The sequence below is a fragment of the Sturnira hondurensis genome, unplaced genomic scaffold, assembly GCF_014824575.4.
Source record: "Sturnira hondurensis isolate 20B ecotype Veracruz unplaced genomic scaffold, ASM1482457v3 Scaffold0001813, whole genome shotgun sequence".
Lineage (NCBI taxonomy): Eukaryota > Metazoa > Chordata > Mammalia > Chiroptera > Phyllostomidae > Sturnira > Sturnira hondurensis.
This window is the reverse complement of record NW_028074444.1, coordinates 771123-793992: the sequence shown is the minus strand read 5'-3', so window position 1 is coordinate 793992 and position 22870 is coordinate 771123. Positions and strand designations below refer to the sequence as shown.

The 22870-nt window shown below is 40.4% G+C and overlaps 1 protein-coding gene across 1 annotated transcript in view; it reads left to right on the top strand.

Annotated features, from left to right (window-relative positions):
* The window catches only part of SPTLC3 (serine palmitoyltransferase long chain base subunit 3), a 141538-nt gene extending 119039 nt beyond the window's left edge, over nucleotides 1-22499 (top strand). The window contains exons 10-12 of the mRNA XM_037031364.1: nucleotides 12273-12408; nucleotides 17563-17692; nucleotides 19314-22499. Coding sequence (XP_036887259.1) covers nucleotides 12273-12408; nucleotides 17563-17692; nucleotides 19314-19427 — 380 coding nt within the window. The 3' untranslated portion in view covers nucleotides 19428-22499. The remainder of the gene's footprint in view (nucleotides 1-12272; nucleotides 12409-17562; nucleotides 17693-19313) is intronic.
* The last annotated feature ends 371 nt before the right edge of the window (nucleotides 22500-22870 follow it).

Here is a 22870-nt window from a genome sequence, read left to right as displayed (position 1 = left end):
CAGCTCTCCTATTCAGCCACACTTTGGTTCTGGGGGGACCATAGACTAAAAGGAGGCTAAGAGGCTCCAACAAGGATTGAACTTCTGATATTCATCAGCTATTCATCACGTTAGCACCCAGCACTTGACTTGTCAAGGTAAGCAGTCACAAGAAAAGACTGAATTAAATATGAATTGTGAGCCCTAGTAGAAAGAAAACTAGTGACTCCATATCAAAATTAAATGCATATGAAAATGCAACCCTCATCAATATCACTTCAAGCATTTCATCTGCTTTAGGAAGCACTAACACAGTGTGCTTCTGCTGTTATGTCCACATGGGCAAGTTCACTCCAGGTAGTTCATTCTGTACCATATCTAGGACTTCTAATTTTTTAAAGGCTTTAATTTCTGTTGTTTATTCAACTATTAGGAGGAGTTCTATGAAATGATAACATCTTTCAAATAACTTCATTCATTTATGAAGTTCCATCATTTTTCTTTCACTCTCTACAGAGGAAATATAAGATAAGGGGGTAGGAGAGGGCAGGGAGTAATGACGTAGAATGCATTAGCACTGGAAAATACAATCATGCCTGATTTTTTAACCATCTCATCTGGATTATTTCATTTGTTCTGATCATTTGTGAAATTTTATCATGAGATTGGCAGGTGAGGTATTAACTCTGCCTCTAACCCAACATGGATTAAGTTGGAGAAAGTGGCACCAGTGCCTTCCAGCTGTGACCTAGGACCTTTGCTCTGGTCCCTGAAACAGGGCACACATATTTTTGCACTTGAGTTTGATAGGTTTAAAAAACAGAAGTGACTAACTGGGAAGATTTAGGGCTTCGAGGGAGGAAAGAAAGGAATACACTGGGTGACAGCAGTTTGCTCTCAAGAGTGAAAGTGGAATTTTCTCACTTTCCTACTGTTTATACTTGACACAAGATACACTCACAAACTTTTCTCATAAGATGTTGCTTCTCTTCAGCACAGGCTATTTGGGGGCTACAAACTACACATATCCATCTGCAGCATCAAGTTTCTCTTGAAACTGTTCTTGCTGATTTACTCTTCATCTGAAATTCTGTCTCTTCTTCAGGAAGAGACAGTGAAAATAAAAAATGACTGTGATTGGGGTGATAAACCCATGATAATTAGACACGGGGTTTTAAAAGGCCTTGCATTTCTCAGCACCTATCTACCTTGGCATAGAGTTCAGCAAATACAAAATTGGCTTCCTACAATTTATTTACCACCCCCATCCCCAGCAAACCCAGCGAGTATTGTTAGTTCTGTCCCTCTGAGGCCCTTCAGTGAATGCGAGAGGAGCCCACAGAGAATTCCACCCAAATGCACTGTCTGAGGGCTCTGGCACTGAAGGCCTCTGGCATTGTTGAAGAAGGAATTAGCTGCTGCTTCCTAAGTATATTTGCTACTTGGTTACCAGCTGGAGACACAGAAAGAGGCAGAGAGAGAGACACAGGGCACGGAGAGCTGCGTTTTCTAAATGGTTTCAGGCCACTGGCATTTCAGCAATAGCTAATACAAAACAGATGGCGGGTGCTACGCTCTGCTGGCCTTCAACTGAGGGGCTGCCTTCATCCATGATTAATTACCTGTGCTGGGGGGTAAAAAAGTTCTACCTGGTCTTTTTGTGTGTGGACCCTAAGGTTGAGGTTAGCAAGCGAAGTGACAGGCCTTGCCTCTCTTCCCTGTTGCTGCTTGTTTGTCTGTAGGATGACTTGGATTTATCCCATACACACAGAACTAGCCAGAAAACTGAATTCTGGCTAGAAGGGGGAGTTTGTCTGTTTGTGCAGAAATTATTTGCAAAATGTTCCACAACCTCTGTCCCTTTATTTACTTCACCTTAACAGTTAGCCAAGGGTGGAATTTTATGGCAGCTCAGTCAATTCTGCACTCGCTTTTAGGACTTAAAAACTGCCCCTACCAATATGGTAAAGAGAATCTGTTTGTCTTTTAGATGGCAATGGGGCAAAAGGATAGTGTGGCCACTTCCTTCCACCAGCCTACAAACAAGATATCCTTTTACACCACGAGTCCTACAGAAGCTTCCTCTTTGCTTTTGTTTCCTCTGTGTTGATGGACTCTGAGATGGGGGAGTTGTGAGGGAGCGCACATGGAACGTCATGTTGGTTCAGCACAACTGGAGAAAGAAAGAACATGATTCCAGCTGTAGCATCTTTGAGGGTGAAGGGGGAGCTGCTATTCCTCATTGATCTTTGTTCTTTCCATCATGGGTTCATTTTCAGCTAAGCAGCAAAAGCCCGGAATGCAGCAGGGGCCATATACCCCAGCCCCACTCTGTCTGGAGAAGTTTATGGAGAAAACCAGCTACCCTAGCAGCCACAGCTGGGGAGGATTAGGCAGGTGGATTTCTGCCTGGAGAAGCCCAGCGTGTGTTCTTGGCTAGAGAGAATGTGTTTGTTTTCTATCTCTGTATAACAGATTACCACAGACTAAGTGGCTTAAAACAATGCCCATTTATTATCTCACAGTCTCCTTAGGTCAGAGTCTAGGCACAGTTTGTTCTCTGCTCAGGTTCTCACAGGGCTGATATCAAGGTAACAACAGCTGCCCTCTTTTCTGGAACTCAGGCTCCTCTCCAGGCTCACGTGGTTGTGGAAGAATCCAGTCGTTTGGGGTTGCAGGACGGAGGTCTCTGTTTCCTTGCCCGCTGTCAGCCAGGGGCTCCTCTCAGCTCTTAAAGACTGCTTGAATTCCTTAACATGTAGCCCCAATCCACCTGAAGCTAGCAATGCAGAACTTTCTTCTTCATGCTAAATACCCCTCTCACTTCTTCCTTCAGGAAGAACCCAGTCCCGTCTAAGGGCTTACCTGATGAGGTCTTAATGTCCTTAAAATTTATTTCACCTTTGTAAATTGAGGAGTTTATGTAGTTAGATTTCCAGTGATCGTATGCTTCAACTCGAATACAAAGAATGAAAATTATTTGGTGAATACTGAAACCAAGGAGATAAAAAATGTACCTGAAGACCTATCCCAGTCACCAAAAAACACATTGGGAGGGCACAGGAGCAGCCAGATGGCTGCAGGTGCCACAGGTCACTTTGGTTGATCACCGGGGGCCAGCTGTAGAGGGCAAATCCAAGTCATTCAGTCTAGTCTTTAGTTCAAGTGAGTGGCTTTCAATGTTTTTAAATCATAGAATTTGCTTTGAAATGAAATGCATGTGGAAGTCCATTTTATGAAATATGTATAGATTTTAAATTTCACGATGCTTGCACATGGCTTAGTGTGTGGCAGATACTCGTACTTAATATTTAATCCTCGTGAATAGTAAATAATGAGCATTGTTATTATTATCATTGTCATTAGTCTGTTGTACAGGTGAATAACCTGAGATACAGAAAGATGAAGTAACTTATCCAAAGTGGCAGAGCTGATTTTGAACTCAAGACACTGGGCTTATAGTCCTTGAGCCTTGGCCTTGATGCTGCGTTGTAGTGGGGGCAAGCTAGGGAGTGGGGTGATCTGATCTCCCATTTGCTGAGCCTCTCCCGCAATTTTCCCTTGCATGCCCCTCCCTGAGGCTTCCTCAGTGTACCCCACCCCCCAGCAAACACTTTAAAAATCAGAAGTTTGAATCATGTAGACAGCTGTCACAAATGGGGCTTCCTGAGGGCCACCTTCATTTCCATCATTTCTCAGAGACCTTTAAGAGGCCCCAAATTCAACGCAGGGTCTTTTGCTGCCTCCTTTGCCTTCTTGCCAAACATCAGAACAGTTGCTGACACACAGATGTTATTGCCACTCTAGCTTCCTACCTTGTCTTGCCACCTACAGTTTCTTCCTCATCCTAATCCACACACGATACACAATGAGATCTCTCTTCCTAAATCATCTCCAAACGTAGCATTTCCTGCTCACGATGCTGCCATGGCCCCCTATTGCTCACCAGAAACTTCCAGCTCTTAGGGCAGCATTCACAAATCTCAGTGGTCTGACTGCACTGACCTTTCTTGTGACTGTAATCCAAACATTCTAGGCAGGTGAGTTATCCATTTCCCTGGTGACACCCACCCCCCTGCCTCTGAAATTACGTGTGCGCAATGTTAACCTGTCACCTCTAGGTTTTTGCTTCAAACTCCCACAGCATTTCTTCCATGGATCATTCGATTTTCCTCTTTCCTTTATAATTACATGATTTTTCCTAGTCTATAAGCTCCTTGAAATAGTAGATATGCCCACCTTTTAATCCTCCATTGATCACACCTTCCACTGAGTAGCATCCTCCCCGAAGTCCTCAGAAATAGGTGAAGCAGCTACTGTTTTCATCCCCATTTAACAGAGTAGTAAATTGAGGCTCAAAGATAATGAGAGACTTGCTCATCTTCCTAGAAAAGAGAAAAGGTTGGATGGAACTTAATGCACAGATCTGTTAACAGAGGGCAAAATACTGAGACTAAATTGATCTCCAGTGTCTTCAATTAAGATCAGCCTTATTATCTTTGTAGAATCAAAAAAACACACAATATAACTTGTGCCTTGGAGCAGTGGTTCTTAACTGGAGTGCACACCACAGTTACCCAGAGAGTTTTTCTAAGAGGCCCCCTCCAGTCCTTCTGGAGCAGGATCCCTACAGAGAGGGCCCTACTGTGCGTATTCTAGGGGAAAAAACATCTAAAAGATTCCGTGTTCTGCATAAGAATCAATAATTTACAAGGTTCCCAGAGGGACCCTGGCCTTACAAATTACCACATTTAATGTGTAAAATTTCATAATTAGTGACTTGTGATGATATTGCTCTCTATTGAATGCAAGTCAACATTAAATCATTATTCATGCTGAAAGTAATCATGAAGTAGTAATGAGTGAAAAGCCTGGTAACTTCATCCACATCTGTCTTATGGCTCTTCTTCTCAATTGTATTTTATCTGATACCTGTCCTGTCTAATAGTAGATCATTTCTTTGCAAACAGCCTCAGAAATTTTTCTTCTTCTACTCCACCTTGGCAACTAGCCTGGGTCCTGTACATAGTGAGTGCTTTTCATTTGTGAAATGTATGAATCCATGAACCATGGAGTTCACACCTCATCAGGAATGAGTTTACCAGCTTCTTTCCAAAGAGCGGACTTAGACTCAGAGGCATAGCCAGTTTCTGGGTCAGCTGGGGAATGCATTAATGATTTTCCAGGCTCAGTTTCCTCATCTGTAAAGGGGGCTCCAAAACACACTGCTTGGCTCATACTAGGTGCACAAGAGAGGCACATTCTTAGTGCCCGCCCTCGCCCCCGCATGGATTACACCTCTAACGGTGTATTGGAGTAGTGGGTGGGTAGGTGAAGAGGGTGGGGCTCTTCCCGGGGCCCTTGAAATTAGGCCATGCAGACAGCTGTCTACCCTTGATGTCCAGCCTGCTTGTTCCTGCATGCATTCCACAAAGGTGGAATTGAGCAGCCTGGAGTGTCCTTGGAACATGTGTGCATGACTATAAAATACACCATAACCTTGGAATTTGACATCAAAAGGAGAGCTTCAGTGCCTGATAAAATGTGCGTTCCTCTCAGCAAGCCACTCCAAACACTGTTTTCTCTATCCTCCTGAGAAGCTTGTCGCAGCTAATGTGATTCTTATGATTCTTGCCACTCTGTAGCCTCTTGATCTTTACTGAGATCTCTCTGCCCCTGAGTGTATTAGAAACAAAATGTCCTGTCTGGTGTCCAGAGCTTAAAATAATAGACGCTGGGTTCCTGCTGCCACATTGAAACTTTACTCCAAGGTCTCTTTCCCCAACACCCCCGCCTCCCACCCCCTCCCCATGCCAGGCAGAGAAGCGAGGCTGACCAGGCAGGCAAAGAAGGCAGGGAGATTAGGCATTCTTAGAACACTGCAGGCATTCTTTAATATCAACTTGATTTTTCAATGAGAGATATTTCATGGAAAGATTCTTCCCATCTCTGAAGAAAAGGACCACATTTTCCAAGCAGTGCTGCCTAGGAGTGTGTTTGAGGTCATCCAGTCTGCATTCAAGCAGTGGTGGTGTGCTAAATAAGTTAAGGGGGAGTGTAGCATGTATTTCTGCCTGTGTGTTTTTAAGCCTGGAAAATAATACAATAAGTCACTCCATGGCATCTGAGCATATTCATGTTTCCTCTGTCTGAAAGTGAGCTTGCAAAATCTGCAGAAAATAGAGAGAGGCACTGGTGTTGGCTCACGAGCTCCTCAAATCCGCCTCTTTTACTTAGTCTCACAGCAGGAAATGCCTCTCTCTCCCTATCTCTCTCTTTCGTGCTGATGGTTTAACAGAAAAGAAATTTTCCTTCTTTAGCTTTTGACAGGTTATTCTGAGAGTCACCACTCTCCACAATTGCTTCTGGCCCTCTGGAGACTAAGTTGTCCCAAACATATTTTTGGAAAGGCCACCGATGATGATTGTTTTTATTAGGGGACTACAAAGCTTTGTAGTGGGATGCTTTGTGTTTTATTTGTTTTCCTTCCCTTGCGCCAGCTGTCTTTGTTTTAACAGCATTGGAGGGAAGGTTAAAGTATTTGTGGCCTCTGTTAACCTAGCACGTCTCTCAAGTTGGCAGAGTTAGGAATCTGAACGGATGGAATGGCAACATCATGTCATCTGCTCAGATGGGTTCATCCCTGATTCCCTATACCCTCATGAGAGGGGTGAAGCTGGCACTGGGTCAACCTCCAGTTAAGTGAGCACTTTGAGCAGAGAGCTGTCAAAGGAGCAGGTAAACCCACAAATACACACTATCTGAGCACCTAAGCACTCAGTAACTGCTTGGGATGTCATTGTGCCAAATGAGAGGCTATGACATAAGCCCATCTTTTACTTTCTATTTCCAGTTAGGGAGCACAACTCAGCCAGGACACAATCAGGCACCTCACACTGCCAGGCAGTGAGGTGGCAGGAAGTGAGTTCACCTTGGAGGTGAACTGGTAAGGACCGCTTTTTAAAAGATGGCTGAGTTTCTTTGCCTATACCTCGTGAAAACCAGAACTCGTGCCTGGTGCCATCCCAAGGGAAACTCATTTAAATGACCTGAGGTACAGGCCGGGCATGGGATTTTCCCAAGCTCTCCAGATGATTCTCAGGTGGCAGCCAGGCTGCTGAGAAATGCTGCCCTATGAGAAAAAGGTAATAATAACCTTCTGAGCACCTACTATATGCCAGGCATAGTACTAAGCACTTTCCCTACATTAACTCCTTTATTTTTCCAAATTTTACTGGAAGATAAGATTATTTATCTCTATTTTACAGGTAAAACTGAGAATTTTAAGGCCTTAGGTTGTCCAGGTACAACTTGGTTCTTAGACCATTTAACTCTGAAGCCTATTCTTTCCCACTCAGCCTCTTCTGAGAACCCAGAATAAAGCAAAAGAAAACACTTGGATAAACTCTCCAGAACCCTACAGAGGAGATCAGCTCATTCACTTATTTATCTGCACAGGGATCTTTCCTGTCTTCCTTGGAGTAGGCAGAAGAAGGATCAGAAATTGAGGATGGACTTCACGGGTTGGGAAAGGAATGTGGCCGAAATGGCCAGTCTCTGTGTCATCCTTGCATGGCTGTCCCTTTATGAAAGAACAAGTGCTAAAAATTCCTTCTATTTTTGCAAAGCACTCTTCGGGCAAGGATCTCAAAGCACAGTGTAATTAATAAAATCACCCACATCCTGTCTAGATGAGTAGTATTTTATATGTACAAATTCCTCTCTGCCCCCAGGCCCTTTAAGAGTAGGAGAATGTTTCCAATTTTAAAGGGTGAGCAATACAGTAATTGAAAGGAGCTGTATCTTGGCCAACTCAAAAGACCTCAAAAGCATTTATAGTGACCTATATGAGAAACATGGTGACCACAAAGTGTGTCATAATGGCTCCTAATCCATGCTGTGCTAAGTGGTTCAAAGATAGAAAAGACAGGGCAAGAATAAAACATTCAGTTCTTAAGAGTCACCTGCCCCTGGGATTGATATTCTGATCTGTTTAGTCAACTTTCCAAAGGATCTAGAAGCAGTAAAGTGATGACATTAGCTGATGATTCAGTTACTTGGGTTAATCAAGGCAGAGGGGACAGACGGGGCCAATTAAGTAGCTGGGCAGCCCAATGATAGATGAATCATTATGGGCAAGTGCAAAGATAATGCCATTGGGAAAAGCAATTTAAGTTGTTCACGTACTTGCAGGCCAGGAAATCCTTCTAGTCTTTGAGGGGGATCATTTAGGAATCATCAGAGCCAGCTTGATGAAGTCATCTATTCTTTGGGCTGCTAACGATCAACAAAAGAGCTGAATGCACAAGGGGACCGACCATATGGAATACATTTCAGTGGCTGGGATGTATATCTGTGCCTTTATTTCAATCATCTTTAAAACAAGTCTTACTCTGTCCCTCTTTTCTTTCCCCTTCCTGCCCACAATCTCCCCCTACTTCTTATGTTCTCATTTTCCTAAATACACAATCTCAGTGTATGGATGAATTTTTTTAAGTAAAGACAAATATTCTCCTACCTAATTTCTAGTTATTTCCTTCACATAGGTTGCTTTCTGTAAACAAAACACATTTCCAAGGGATGCTTCAGCATGTTTCAAAACAGATTTTTTTAAACCCCAAGGAAGCTGTGTCTATAAAATTTATACAAATGGTTCTGTACTTCTCCAAACCCCTTACTAGTATTCAAGTTTTAAACCTGGAACTTTGGGAGAGAAAGCCTATCTTTAAAAGTAAGAGTTGAGTGGGAAAATAAAAACCTATGTGAATTAAAGTAAATCATACTTGTAAATACTCAATTTCTAAAACCAAAGTCTCAGTTAGGAACCTGAAAGTAAACGTTATCAATCAGAGCCATGTTGATAAATCCAGTGAACATTATTGTATCTCTTGATCTAACTTCTCTCTCCCCAATTGCTGTTTATCTATTTTTTAGGTTCATCCTCCACTTCCAAACCATCAAATGTTGGATTCTTCTATCCTTGTACTTTTCTTTTTAAACAATCTACCCAGAGTTTCACCTTCATTATGCCCCACACTCAACTACATCTTGCCTGGTTCTCACCCACTCTGTTCTACAAACCATAGGACCATTGCACCTGTTCTATTTCCTGTGCCTGGAATGCTCTCATCTGGTTTTGTTTTTGTTTGTTTGTTTGTTTGCCAGGTTAACATTTGTTCATCCTTGAGATCTAGGCTCACTTGTCACATATTGACTTCCTCAGACTTGGTCCAGTCCAATATGGGCTCTCATAAAACCAAATAGCATTCTTTACAGCACTCATCAGAATTGAAATTTTATATCCATTTATGATGATTTGATTGTCTCTCCCATTAGACTATAAGCTCTTCTTTTTTTTCTATTTCTTTTCTTCCTATTGCTACTAACTAACCTTGACCTGCCCACTTCTCTTCTTCATGGATTACCATATCTTCTACTGAGCAGTGGCTTCCTCTTTATAATAGGTTCTGATAATTAGCTTTCCTCTTTATGTCCCTCAATATCTAGTCTTACTACCAATTGTTGGTTCCCTCTAAATTTTTCACATTCACATTTTACCAGAGAGAGGATTTTATTGATATAATTCATATTTATTACCTCTTTGGCAAAGTTCCTGTGATAGGCCAATTCATAGCTCTTTGCCCGACACCCACATGGACTGCCCGAGGGTCAAGACTGCTCTGCATCTATTAGCATGGCAGGGGTAAGAGGTCAGCTTTCCTGAGAAAGTACAGTAATATGGATGCTTTTTCATCACAACCTGCTTGTTGAGAGCTGGCAGACTTGGGGATCTTCTCTGAGAACTGGGATTGGGTGAAGGGTTATAACAGAAAATAAGTAGAGACAATTGGAGCATTTAAAATCCCTTTCCTTGGTTGGTTTTCTACTCCATTAACTCTCCATTCCTCAGAATATTCTGTTAACACATTTAAAATGTTATGGAAGTCAAGTAGATATGGGCTTGATGAGCCAAAAAAAATTCTCAAAAGAAGATCTGAAGTATTTTGGAAGTGATAGAGCCTAATTAAAAATGTCAGAGGTTTGAAGGAAGGAAGTACCCTTTCAGGAGCTGTCTACTTCTGGTTCACCCTTACTTTTCATGAGTAGCCCTTCAGTTCCCCTACCCTAAATGAAGGGGCTCCACCATTCCTTCTCTGTGGTAGATTCTCCAGACACTAGTCCTTGATGTCCTACCCCACCCCTCACAACATGAATCTGTCTAAAGATGGCTCAGCCCTCAACCTCTCAACTGCCTCTACTAGAAAAATTTAGTGCAATAATGATCCTAACAGCTGGCAGAGACAAATTTTATTGAGCTTCAGGAGAAGAGATGGCCACAGTCCATTCTCTGGGCAGACATTTTCCATTGCTACTATTGCACACAGCACCATAACATACGGGTTAACAACACAGACTCTAGATCCTGGGTTCAAATTCTGACGTTGCTACCTATTTGGCTCCGTGTATAACAAGAGATTACAACTACATTAATACAGTACTAAATAAATTATTAAATGTCAAGTGCTTATAACAGTGGTGACATTACCTCTTTGTGAGCTATTATTATTATTGTTGTCTATATTATTATTGTCCTTTAGAGGTAACCTCATTCTATTAGTGTCCACCTGTATTACTCAGAACAGATTTGGTTATAGGTTTCAGAAAGCAATCTCAAAGTAACTTAAGTAAAAAAAAAGAAATATATTGGTTCACACAACAGGGCTAACCTAACAAATGGAGTCACTTAGGTATGAATAGACCCAAGAGTTCCTACGATGCCATCAAGACTCTTACTGACTTATATCTTAGCTTTCTTCTGGATAGACATCCTTCTCAAGCAAGTTCTGCCATATTCTGACAAAGATGGTGACAAAGACAGAGCTTGAGAGTGAACTGATTTTTATACTTCCTCCTCAGTAGATCTGAAAATTTTTGATAAGTCCCGGTTGTGTTCCATCATGAACCAATAATAAGGTAAATGAAGTATTTCAGTTGGCTAGGGACTGATCACATGCTACCTTTGCAGCAAAATGGAAAGGCAAGGCAAACTCTACTTGAACACCATGGTTCCCTGGAGTGAAGATGCTGAACAGGAGATGTGCATTGCTTAACCCATTGTCAAGGCACGATCTATGACCATGTCTCTAAGAAGAAACTAGAGGACATGTTTACTGAATATTTCACCCATTTTCCATCTGGAAAACTACAGGGAACCAGGAGTGAGGTTCACAAAGTTGAACAACTGGTAGATCAACACCTCTGATCAGTTTGAATGGACACCTAACCAACCAGAATAGAGGTCAGCAATAACAGCACATTCCCACTGAATAGCAATGTTGAATCAAATGCAAACATTGCACTGATTTCTAAGGGGTTTAAACACCCCATCCTATTCAACCTTCCTTATCGAGAATTTATTGACTAGTCGTGGCTGATTTACTGACTTTCCTGATTAGGAGCAGGACTGGAGTAGACAGATGTCTTCAGAACTCTTTCTGTTCTTTATTCCATTGTCATCTCACATCTCACTGGACATGTGCTGAGGACAGAAGATAAGCTTTTGACCAAAAGTACCAATAACCTGGAAACGGACACATGTAACTTGGCTTGACCTTCTGTTTGGGGTCAACACTGTCATTTTTTTTCTGCTTGGGGAAAGCAGAGATCCACCTCTTCCCTTCTCTCTATTACTCTACCAACTCCAAATACCTCACAAAAGAGTCCTGGTTTCAGCTGGACCGATCTTGTCCAGGAATGTGCTGCTCCTTCAAATTCAAGTTGGGTGACATATTCTTCAGTTAAAGACTTGGATAAGCAGCAATTTTATGGGCCAGCTAAGCTTGGCTAAAAAGCCTCTAACAACAACTAGCATGATATGGTATGTGTGTGTGTGTGTGTGTGACTTCTTGTGTCACTCTTTCTCTTAAATTAATATTCTTAAAACACTTAGTGCAGAGTCCATACACAATAGATGACTAGTAAAAGATAGTTCATCTCCTTCCTTCCTGCTAGAAACCCTCCCCACCACCCTACCTTACTGTGGTCCTGCAGCCTAGCCTGCCTTTAGTTGCTAGCAGTACCATTGCCTCTCTGTCCTGTCTTCCAAGCTCAGGAAAGTTCCCAGGCACCAGTGACCCCTTCCATTCACCAGGAGATATGTTCCTGCCCTATACCTCATCCCAGCTAATGCGGTGGACCTGCAGAAAGACTTAGGAATGCTTGACAAGCCAATCTGACCTTTGCTTCCCTCTTCCTGGTGGGAATTGATGGATTTCATGCCTGTCTCTTTTCAGGGTTAAAGAGAGTACAGCAACTTGCAAAAAATACAAGATACTTCAGACAGAGACTGCATGAAATGGGATTCATTGTCTATGGCAATGAGGAATCTCCCGTTGTTCCCCTGCTCCTTTACCTACCTGCTAAAGTAGCGTGAGTATCCAACAGACTCTCAGAGTAATGCCCCAAGGTGATCTAAGATCCTGCTTTTGACACTAGGAGGCTCTTGCAGCATAGGCATCAATCATGCACTTTGAAAAGGGGGCCAAGTTCAGAATTCACTTGTAGACCTTCTCAAAAGCTACATGCCAGCCCAACAACAGGATCTTTTCACAGGTACTAGGGCCCACCATTTTCAAGCTCTGTGAATTTAGGAGAGTCACTTATCCCCTCTAAGTTTCAACAGTAAATTAAGGATGGTTCTGAGCCTCCTCTTGCCGTAAGATCTTTCTTGGGGAGAATTTCTGAAGACCATTTCTCCTAATACTTAGAAACAACACTACCAGGCTTTGTGCTTTCTTCCATTGACATCCATGGCCATTCTCAGAAGAAGGCAACCTCACTTTAAGTGCAGGGAAACTGAGGCTGAGAGCAGTTACACACCTTGCTCAAAGACATACTTGTCAAGCAGTAGTAAAACCAAGTGGCAAACCAAAACTAAGCTCACTCCTAAACTCATGCTGTTCACACCAAATTTTAATACCTCTCCTGTGAGCTTATTTGGAATTGTTTTTCATTGACTGCAACTCTGAAAACTGAGCATAAGTAGCAACTACATAAAGAGAAAAATGAGTTTTTCTGAGTATGTCAAAGACAATTTTATATGTGTGCCATTCTCCAACTTGCTAGAGACTAATTGCCTCTGTAATTAAAAGAAAGTTAATAAAAATTCTTCCTGAATGTGAATGCGTACTTGTGTGTCTAACCAAGCTCATGATGGAAAGTAACATTCAATACACATTTATCATATTCTAGAGATCCTGACTCTCTATGGACATAACCCCGTAGCTGGAACTTTGTTTGGCTCTCTGAGTAGATTGGCAAAGTACTGGAGGTGTACAAAAGAGGCTCCAGGACTATTAGTTGAGACCTTGTGATGGGTTGGAGAGAGTTAGCAGTTCCCAGAGATTGATTCTTCGGAGTGCACTTGTGTGTCATTTCACCATAGCAGAATCCCAAGCAGTTAGAACACATGCATGAATTCTTTAGTGTGCATGGCTTTCCCACCACTAGACCTTCTGTTCACAGATCTGGATTAGGAGATCAGTGCCTGGACTGGCAAGAAGACAGTGTGCTACAGAAAGGTCACACGGGATACTCGTCTGTGCTAATAGCAGGGGAGGGTGGCAATGGTGGTTTAAAGTAGCAGCTAATCCAAAACCCTTTACCATCTGATTTGGGAAGGAAAAAGTCCCACATTTAGTCCGAGTAGTTGGGGAAATGGTGTGTTCGGGAAGAAAGACTCCACATTTAGCTCACGTCAATCAACATCTTATCATTAGTTTAAATGGAGACACCAAATACCAACTTACTTTATTTTTTAAGAGTGTGACGTGCACAATGCTGGCAGGTGGCAGTAGTGGGTGTGCTGGGTAGGTCTGACTGTGATGATAAAAGCTGGAATTGAAATCTCAATACATTGGGAAATGGATCAATCCAATGAGAAGAGTTTATGAAGAATAAAAACAAATGCATGTAAATTGAAGAACTCAGCCATACAGTAACAGATAGAGAGATGCCTGACCCTTTATATGCCAGGAGTCCTGACTGGACAGCAGGAAATGTGAAAAATAAAAACAGAACTGAGAGGGAGCTTCATGTGACAGTTCTGCTCTAGGGTGTAGTGAGATGTTTAGAATGAAAAAAATTTGACTCTGTCTCTACTTAGCTGGGGAAATCTTGGACAAGTTACCCAACCCTCTGAAGCCCCAGTGTTTTTATTTTTGAAACAAAATATACTAGTACCTATTCATAAGACCATTATGAAGATTAAACAAGATGAGGTTTATTGGCATTTTGCATTGGCTGTTAGTAGAAGCTACTCGATGTTAGCTATTATTAATAATAATGTGAATAATATGTACAATGCATTTAATACTGTTTGGTATACTGTAAGCAGTCAATCTGTGGTAACCATTATTATTACTACTACTTCCAATTCTGCTATAATGATGATTATTACTAGTTTCAACTGAGTGCAAGATTGAGCCACTGTGGTTGCATGGCTCCCCAAAATAATTATTGTAATCTTTAGTTACATTAATACAGGAAAAAATAGCAGGTAAAGATCTACAGAACTCTGCATCAATTATGCTATATTGAACACTGAAGTATATGCAAACTATCTAGTGTCTTTCAACTTAAGATGGCTTTTTAGACAGAGGGGAAGAGAGGGAGAAAGAGAAGGAGAGAAACATCAATGTGTGTTTGTCTCTTGCTCACCCCCCTACTGACAACTGGGCCCACAACCCATGCATGTGTCCTGATTGGGAATTCAACTGGAGACTCTTTGGTTCACAGACCAGCACTCAATCCACTGAGCCACACCAGCCAGGGCAATTTAAGATGGTTTTTAATGAGGAACTAACATTGCCAAATGCCAGTTATCTATTATTTAAGGCTCTTAGGCCCAATGATCATCCACTGAAGGTAGACTACTTAGCCCGAGTTTACCAATGAGGACACCAACACTCACAAAAGTCAACTACTTTCTAAGGGTCACTCAGATTGTAGGTAATAGAGCATAGAATTCAAAGCCAGTTCCATTTGCCTCCTAAGCCAGACCTTTTTTCAGTGCACATCACAGCCTCTCAAGCTTTAATCCATAGGGGAAAAAATACACATCTCGTTAAAGTAATGTAGGGTATAGATTTAACCCTCTTTAAAGTCATCTTTGATGAATCCAAAGGCATTAATCACTGCAATGAAAAAAACTATAATTGTCTGAGTAGTCTAGGTAAACATGAACAGTTCAGTTACAAAAACATCATATCATCTATTTTTAGTAGGAGGTGCTGGGAAGAGGTTGCCCTGCCACTTGGCCTGATTTCTTTCTCTGATATTTCTTCAATGTAAAGTTTGTATGTAGAGAAGCTTTTGAAACAAGGAGTTAATTGTATGATCTAGTGTATGAGCAGTTTTTTATTTGCTCATTTTAAAGCTTTTGATTTTATTAAAGAACTATGGGATGAAAATATAATCTCTAGCCAGTTGAACTTTTAAAAAAAGTCCTGTCATAGCTCTGGCTGGAATCCTCTCAGGAGTTCAGCATAATGTGATTTCACTCACACAACATGCACTAAAATAATCAAGAGTATATTTTACTTAGTGTGGGAATCAACTGTGGGAGTGAGAAGTAGGATGGGCGGAGGAGGGCAAAGGAGGAAAATTGGGACAACTGTAATAGAATAACAATAAAAATGATGAAATAAAAAAGAAAGGATGTATTATATTTACCATTTGGTACAGGGCTTACATTTTCCTTTCATGATCCTTGTCACACACTTAGAAAATAATGGGACACAAGGTGCAGTGAAGCTGCATGCAACATATTCAAATATTTCTTCTTCTTCTTCTTATTATTATTATTACTATTATTGCATAATTTAGTTTCTTTCAGTCTACACCAGCTCTGATTTCCTTTGGGCAGTACAAACCCAGAGGTTTATTATATAAAATGTTCAGGGCAATTATATGCATTAACTGAAAGAATCAAAATTTAGTAGTGTAAGTTAAGCTCAAAAGTGCTCCAGGGAGGCCTCAGATTAGCTAATGAATCAACAGTCATATAGTTTGCTGTATATTCCTTGGCAAAACTCACTTCCTCTGGTACAAAGAGAAACCCGCAGACAGTGAAAAACTCTCCTTTGGGAGTCCCAACAACTGGCCCCTGAGATCATGGGTCAGGTGGTTTGTACTCTGGCGATAAAAGCCCTTGACTTGTTTCTCAGACAATTATGAGCTCTCATCCTGTGTAGTTCCATGGGCAGCCTTCCATAGGGTGATCAACAAAGAAAACAGTCTCTGTTTTCAAGCTTTCTCAGTTAGAAAGCTTCGTCTGCTTGTAACCCCTTCCCCATCCAAATCAAAGGGTGAATCTTGCCTTATCCAAGACAGGGGGCCAGAAAGGCTGTATGTTCAGTAGGTCTTGTAATCTCCATTGCTTAATTTGATAACCTTCATGAGGCAACCAAAACGCAGGCAGCTAAAGGGTGAGAGGAATGCATGAATGGGCAGGTTTGCTCTCACAACTGGTTTAAGAATCCTTCCTGAGTTGTGACTGGGGGGTTTCTATGATGCTATCAGCTTCCAGTCTCAAATAAGACACTGGCAACCTCTTAATGCTAACAACAGATATGAAGGGTTTCCCCAACTCAGTAATTAAAGTTTCCTGCAGTGAACAAAAGAGCACAAAAGGGGATATTTCACTTGGGGCATGTAATTTACAGATCTTGACAGCTTGATATTCTAGAATTCTTACTGAGATTAGCTCTGGAAAAGAAAGAGGCTAGAAGCAATAAAAGTGAAGAGATAGCTTGAGAAGCTTTTACCCTGCATCAGAAAGCTTTGCAGTTTTGTGACTTTTGTCCCACAAGCTGCATCTACTGGCCAGCCTCCCTGTGCGTACACATTCTCTCTCCTGCCCCAGTCCCCTTTTAACCAGTCAATGGCTTTACCATCCCCAAACATACCTGGATGTACTCATTCACACATAAACAAATAAGGAAACCCTTGTTATTTCCTACTTTTGGCTTAATGGAAAATAAAATCTTTCACTCTGGAGTGAGAATGTGACTTGGGGTTGGCTCTTGCAGACCCTCTGATTCTGGTCCTCAAATTATAATATGATCATTAAATACAGACTTCTTGAAATTTTCATACTGTATTATTGGAATTAAGTTTTTAAAACATGTAGGCATGAATTTAATATCTATTTTTTCTTTATGTAATTGCCCTGTGTTAGCTGTTTGAATTTTATTTCTAGGAATTCTGCAGACAAAAAAATTTAACATCATTGCAGACTTGTTAAATCAGGGTCAGGTACATCAGCATTTTCTGCTCACTCTCAGAGGCTCAGGACTCAAGATTATTTAATGAGTGGGCCAGGCCTCATAATATGAAGTCAGTTATTGCTGCCACCAAGTGATTGTCCCATTTCTTTGTGAATTGTATTTGACGGATATTTAATAATGTCAACTATCTTCTACTAATTGTTATATAAAAAGAAAAAGTCAATTAGCCGTATTATTTTTTGCAGTATAATTTTTTCATTTCTCAGTTAACCTATTTTTTAATTTTTTTCTTTAGGGCTTTTGCAAGGCACCTACTAAGAAGAAAAATTGGGGTGGTGGTCGTAGGATTTCCAGCTACTCCCCTAGCAGAAGCTAGGGCACGGTTCTGTGTTTCAGCAGCACATACACGAGAGATGTTAGACAAGGTGAGTACAACACATACCAATAGAATCTCCAGTACTGGTACCTTGCATCCTGAACCCATTTGTTTACTGAACTAGTTTAGGGTTCCCTGGGTCTCTCTTGTGAGGTTTAGAAAAATAACGGTAATTTAAAAAGCACCACTAAAAAAACCCAGTTATGCCAACACTGTCCAACAATATGATCAACTCAGTAGGTAGAACAGGAAATCAGTTCAATGAATACTTGAATCATATCAGTGTTTTGGCTTTACGGAAAAGACTGCCCATGTAGCCAAATGTTTTGCTATTTACTAATTCTAAAGGCAAACGCTAATCTAGCATGGCATTTCAGCATCAACTGCCTGCATCATGGTATTTTCCATAGCCACCAAATTCATCATCATAACATGTAACCCAATTTGACAACCTGTTGGGAAATCAATTAGAAAAACAGATCTGTCCTGGCAGACATTTATCTAAGATGTTAATGATTTACCAATCACATTTCATTGTCCTTTGATTTAAATCTTTATGTGAATGAATAATATCAGAGAACTAAGCCATCTCAATCAGTTTGGAGCTAATGAAATGTTCTTATGATGTCAATGCAATTTAGCAAACACGAATTGAGTGTCTACTACATGAAAAATTCTGGAGCAAACAGTTTAAGAGGAGATACTAATAAACAAGCAACCAATGATAATACCAGACAGAATAAATTCATCTTGAAAAAGAAATATAGATGACTGGAGGAGCATGAAAATTAGAATGAGTTATTATATAATATGTGATTATATATTCATTTATTATATATAACTGAGTTATTATATATTAAGGTGGAAATGACTTCTAAAAGGTCCATAAGCTCCATTTCACCTTTTTCAAAGCATTAGACCCTAATATTGTCTTCCTCCTCATTTGACAGGTTAAGAAAAATAGGCTCGAACCAGAGTAAAAAGTCATGCCCAATACTACAGGATTAGTGATATACTACAAGTAAAAATATATTTTGTGTATTTTGGATCTAAGGTGTTTCATTTATAAAATTGGGAGTATACTTACCTGCCTGAATTAAGAGAATTAAAGCAAATGAGTTTTGGGTCCCTTGTGGTTTTAAAATCTATTATTCTATGGAACATAAAGATAAGTATTTAAAACTGGGGGAGGAGGAGCCTAGATAAGGGTGAGGGGCAAGCATGGGAGAGAAAGGACAATACTAATCAGCTCCCAGTGTTCCATTTTGTTCTTGGTCAGTTTGATTTGCTGTGCCATGAAAATATAATCTAAATGTAATTCACAATCTTACCTTTTTCTTCCACAAATTTATCTATAAGTCATTAAGCATTAAAATAAAGCTAAAGGGTAAGCATGGGTCAGATGCTTTTATTCCTTTATTCATACCCCTAAAATAAGTGAAACACTCATAATGTGGAGTTAAACTATAAAGAATATGAAATAAAGTGAATTAGCACCTAACATTTCTCTAGGTCTGCCTTATGCGCCACACCTTAATGAATTGGATCTTTCTTCTTTTCTCTGAAATCTAAAGGCTGGCAAAAGAAGAGTGTGGCTTTCTGTGAGGTGCCGGAGAGCAGATCCATCTGGGGGGTTTAAAGATAACTGATGGAAGGCAATCTCTTTACAGGTGTTGGAAGCCCTGGATGAGATGGGTGATCTCCTGCAGCTGAAATATTCCCGGAACAGGAAGTCAGCGCGTCCGGAACTCTACGACGAGACAAGCTTTGAACTCGACGATTGATTAAATTTTCTGGATCTGACAGGAAGCTAAAGACTTTGCCAGAAAGACTTTCTCCTTGCTTCAAATGGGATTTAAGTGGATCCTCTCCCTTTCTAAGGACACTTTGGTTTCCAAGCCAGCTTAGTTGAACCAAGGGAGATACTGTTATGTTCTTAATGTCTCTCACTGAGGACTGCAGAGACAAAAATATGGTTTCAGATTTTAAGTTTCTCCCCTTCCAAGTATCCTGCTACAAGTACACACACACACTTATTAGAATGTTTTTAATGGCAATGAGCCTATGTTTTCGCTGCTACTGTGCAGCCTGTTTAGTCCAGACCCCTTCCGGAATTCTAATCGAAAGGGTTTTGATTTTTAATTCAGTAAATGTCACTATGTGTTTACTTACTCCATCTGCAGATGTGGGCAACAGTGGTGGGCAGTAGTTGACCTTCGTGTCCCCCCCCGCCCCCCCCCCACGAAAGCACCAGCTAGAACACTTTCGCATCACAGGAAGTTCAGGCAGGAAGGTAAAGAAATGTTGCTTCTACCATTTGCCACATTTGGACTTTTTCCAAAGACAAATTTCAAAAGCCATAATTGATGTTTTGAGGGATAAAGCAAAACTAGCCAGCAGGGCCCAGAGACATCTTTGAAGGAAACTTCCTTTTTCGTCTCACTGGTCTCCTATAGTTTAATAGCTAAACTTTTGAGGTTCCAAAAATTCAAGCTGCTTGCTTCTTAAGGAAGTGGGTAGGAAGCAGGCACAAGCCAATTTTAGGCCCAAACTAAAACCATAAAGTTAGAAGAACTTGAACATTTTTGGTGCCATGCAGAATGAATTTTTAGCATGTATAGTCTTCATGACTTTAAAGAATGTGTTGTCACTTTCCTATTGAATTTTGAGTAAAAGATGAGATTCAATTTTATTTAGAGTTGACTCTCAAGACTACACTTGAAGAATTGGTACAAAACATCTAAAAGCAAATTCTATTCAACTTTTAAAGACTGAGACCCCCCCCCACCATTTAGGCCAATTAATATTAAATTGTACTCTTGTGTGCCACATGCACTTTAATTTGGTATAAAGTAAAATTGCACACTATTGGCAACTAAATGTAATTTACTTTAGTGTCTTCTCTCTTCTCCCCCCTCTCTCTCTCTCTCTCTCTCTCTCTCTTTCTCTCTCTCTCTCTCTCTGAACTCCTCCAGAATAGTACCCCTTTGCTAATTGGATCTAGTTGGTATGGAAAAAGCCAGTGGAAAACCTTATCTTTAACAAGCTCCCAGATGGTGCCCAGATTTGGAAATTCTAAAGCGCAGTGGTGACCTTTTAGCAAAGCTTCTGTAATAGTTTGAATGAGTTACAGAACATTCCACTCCATCAAATGACACTATAAACAAATCACTTCAAGAGAGGTTTGACTTTGTGTGACACAGATGGACCCAAGCTTTCATGCTGTGCACTGAGATAAAAATTCAACCCGAAGCACCAGTGTTAGATGGAGCAATATGCCCAGATACTCAAAACTTATTAAAGGATAAAGGTGATCTCTGTGGAAAGTTTTTATGGGGAAATTGTAACCCCTACTAGGTACAACTGTTTAAAAGTGAATCGTGAACATTTTTAAGTACTGCTAGCAGAGGAAGAAAGTTTCTCATGAACATTTTTAAGTATTATTAGCTTAAAAGGAGAAAAAATGGGTTCTGAAGATGCAGTTGCCCCATTCAATGGCTGATTTTAATAATTTAAATTTCAATTCTCTTTGGTGAAACAAAACAGCATTTGTGCAAAGAAAATGTGCTGTGTAAGTGTACAAAGACAGGAAGGCGTGTAGGTCTTTTCTTTGGATAATGTGCATTTAAATGAAGTTGATCCTAGTTAGTTTTCCAAGATGCATGAATGTCATCAGACCTGTAAAAGAAACAGGAGACAAAGAGGGCAGCAGAAGGTCTGGGCCTTCCCTAAGGCATAGCAAGCAATAAACATTCTGAATGTCTGTGATCTTCACACCCCCTCTTTGAGAGGAGTGTCTTTGTGAGCAGGAATTACTATCATTATACCTTCAAGGAGGATCTTGACTCTAACTCATGATAGGAAACTAATTACTTAGCCACCTGGCATGAGAGGCAGAGGGAGATTATTCTCTCTCCATCAAGATCCAAGAGTTCTGGGGCAATTTATTACTTTCTTGTGTACAAGATAAGGACCTATCTCTGCCAGAGTCTATGTTGAATAAACACTTATAAAAACAACTGTAATCTAAGCGGAGTGCTTCCTGAGCACATTAGGAGGGATCCAGGTCCCACTGGGCTGGTAACATATACACACTTATATGTACACACAATAATACACATTATATAGAAAGAGGTTGGTTAAGAGGATGATTGTGAATACTGAGAATTTGCCTTCTACTGCTGGGTGAATAAGACCATGGCTTTAATTCAGTATAGATTATTATTCAGTTATGAGTTTCCATAACTATAACAGAACCAAAAAATGTCTTTTTGGTTGGTTCTTTTTGGAAAGAGAATTTTCTAAAAGAACTAGAATGTTACTACCCACAGACTTCCCATTTGCAAACACAGGCACACATACACTCACTTTTTCTTTACAGAGCAAGTATGTAAAAGTAGAGAGAGAAGAATCTGATTTGTTGGTAGAGAAAAGGAAGGTGTTGTCCTAAAAATGATCTTCAGGGAAACACAAGATAAAGGATCCTGGCTGATATTTTTAAGAAGTATGTTTTGCATAATAAAATGACATGGACACATTTCTAATGTTATCATGAAACTGCAGTATCATTGATGTCCATCTGGATTGCCTTTCAGCAAGTTTCAGTCTAACAGAGACCACAGGCTTCAGAATTTACTAGGATAAAATGCAAATCCCTGGATCCCATGCCAGACTTCCACTGAATCAGAGTAGCAGTAGTGCTCAGGAATCTGTATTTTCATGAGCCTTCCCAAGTAATTCTAATCCATATCATAATTTGAGATGATTATTGGAGCTTTTGTTTTGATAGACCAATTGGCTCTAATAACATAACAGAAACTGTTCTCATTCTCTGTTTATAGTTAAGGGTGTTTATACTACTGAAGTAAAATGAATTACTCCAACCTTTTCTACTCATTTGGATATTTTGTTTTCATTTTCCAGGTATCTTCTTTTCCTACAAAAAAATTATATCAAATGTTGAATAATAACCACCATTCATATGGACAATGTATCCCTTCTCTCACTCTATCATTTCCTACAAGATGTTCCTTTTCCTTTTCTCACCTTGTTTCTTGAGTGTGGTGTCTTGTTCTTTTATTTTCTTCATACCCCTTTAAAAATCTTCAACCTTTGATTATTTATTTATTCCAACAAGAACTTGTGAATAGGGTGAAAGTCTTAACAGTTTTTCAAACTTGCAATGGTCCTCCATGGTTTTTTTCAGAGATAGCAAATATAAGTGGCC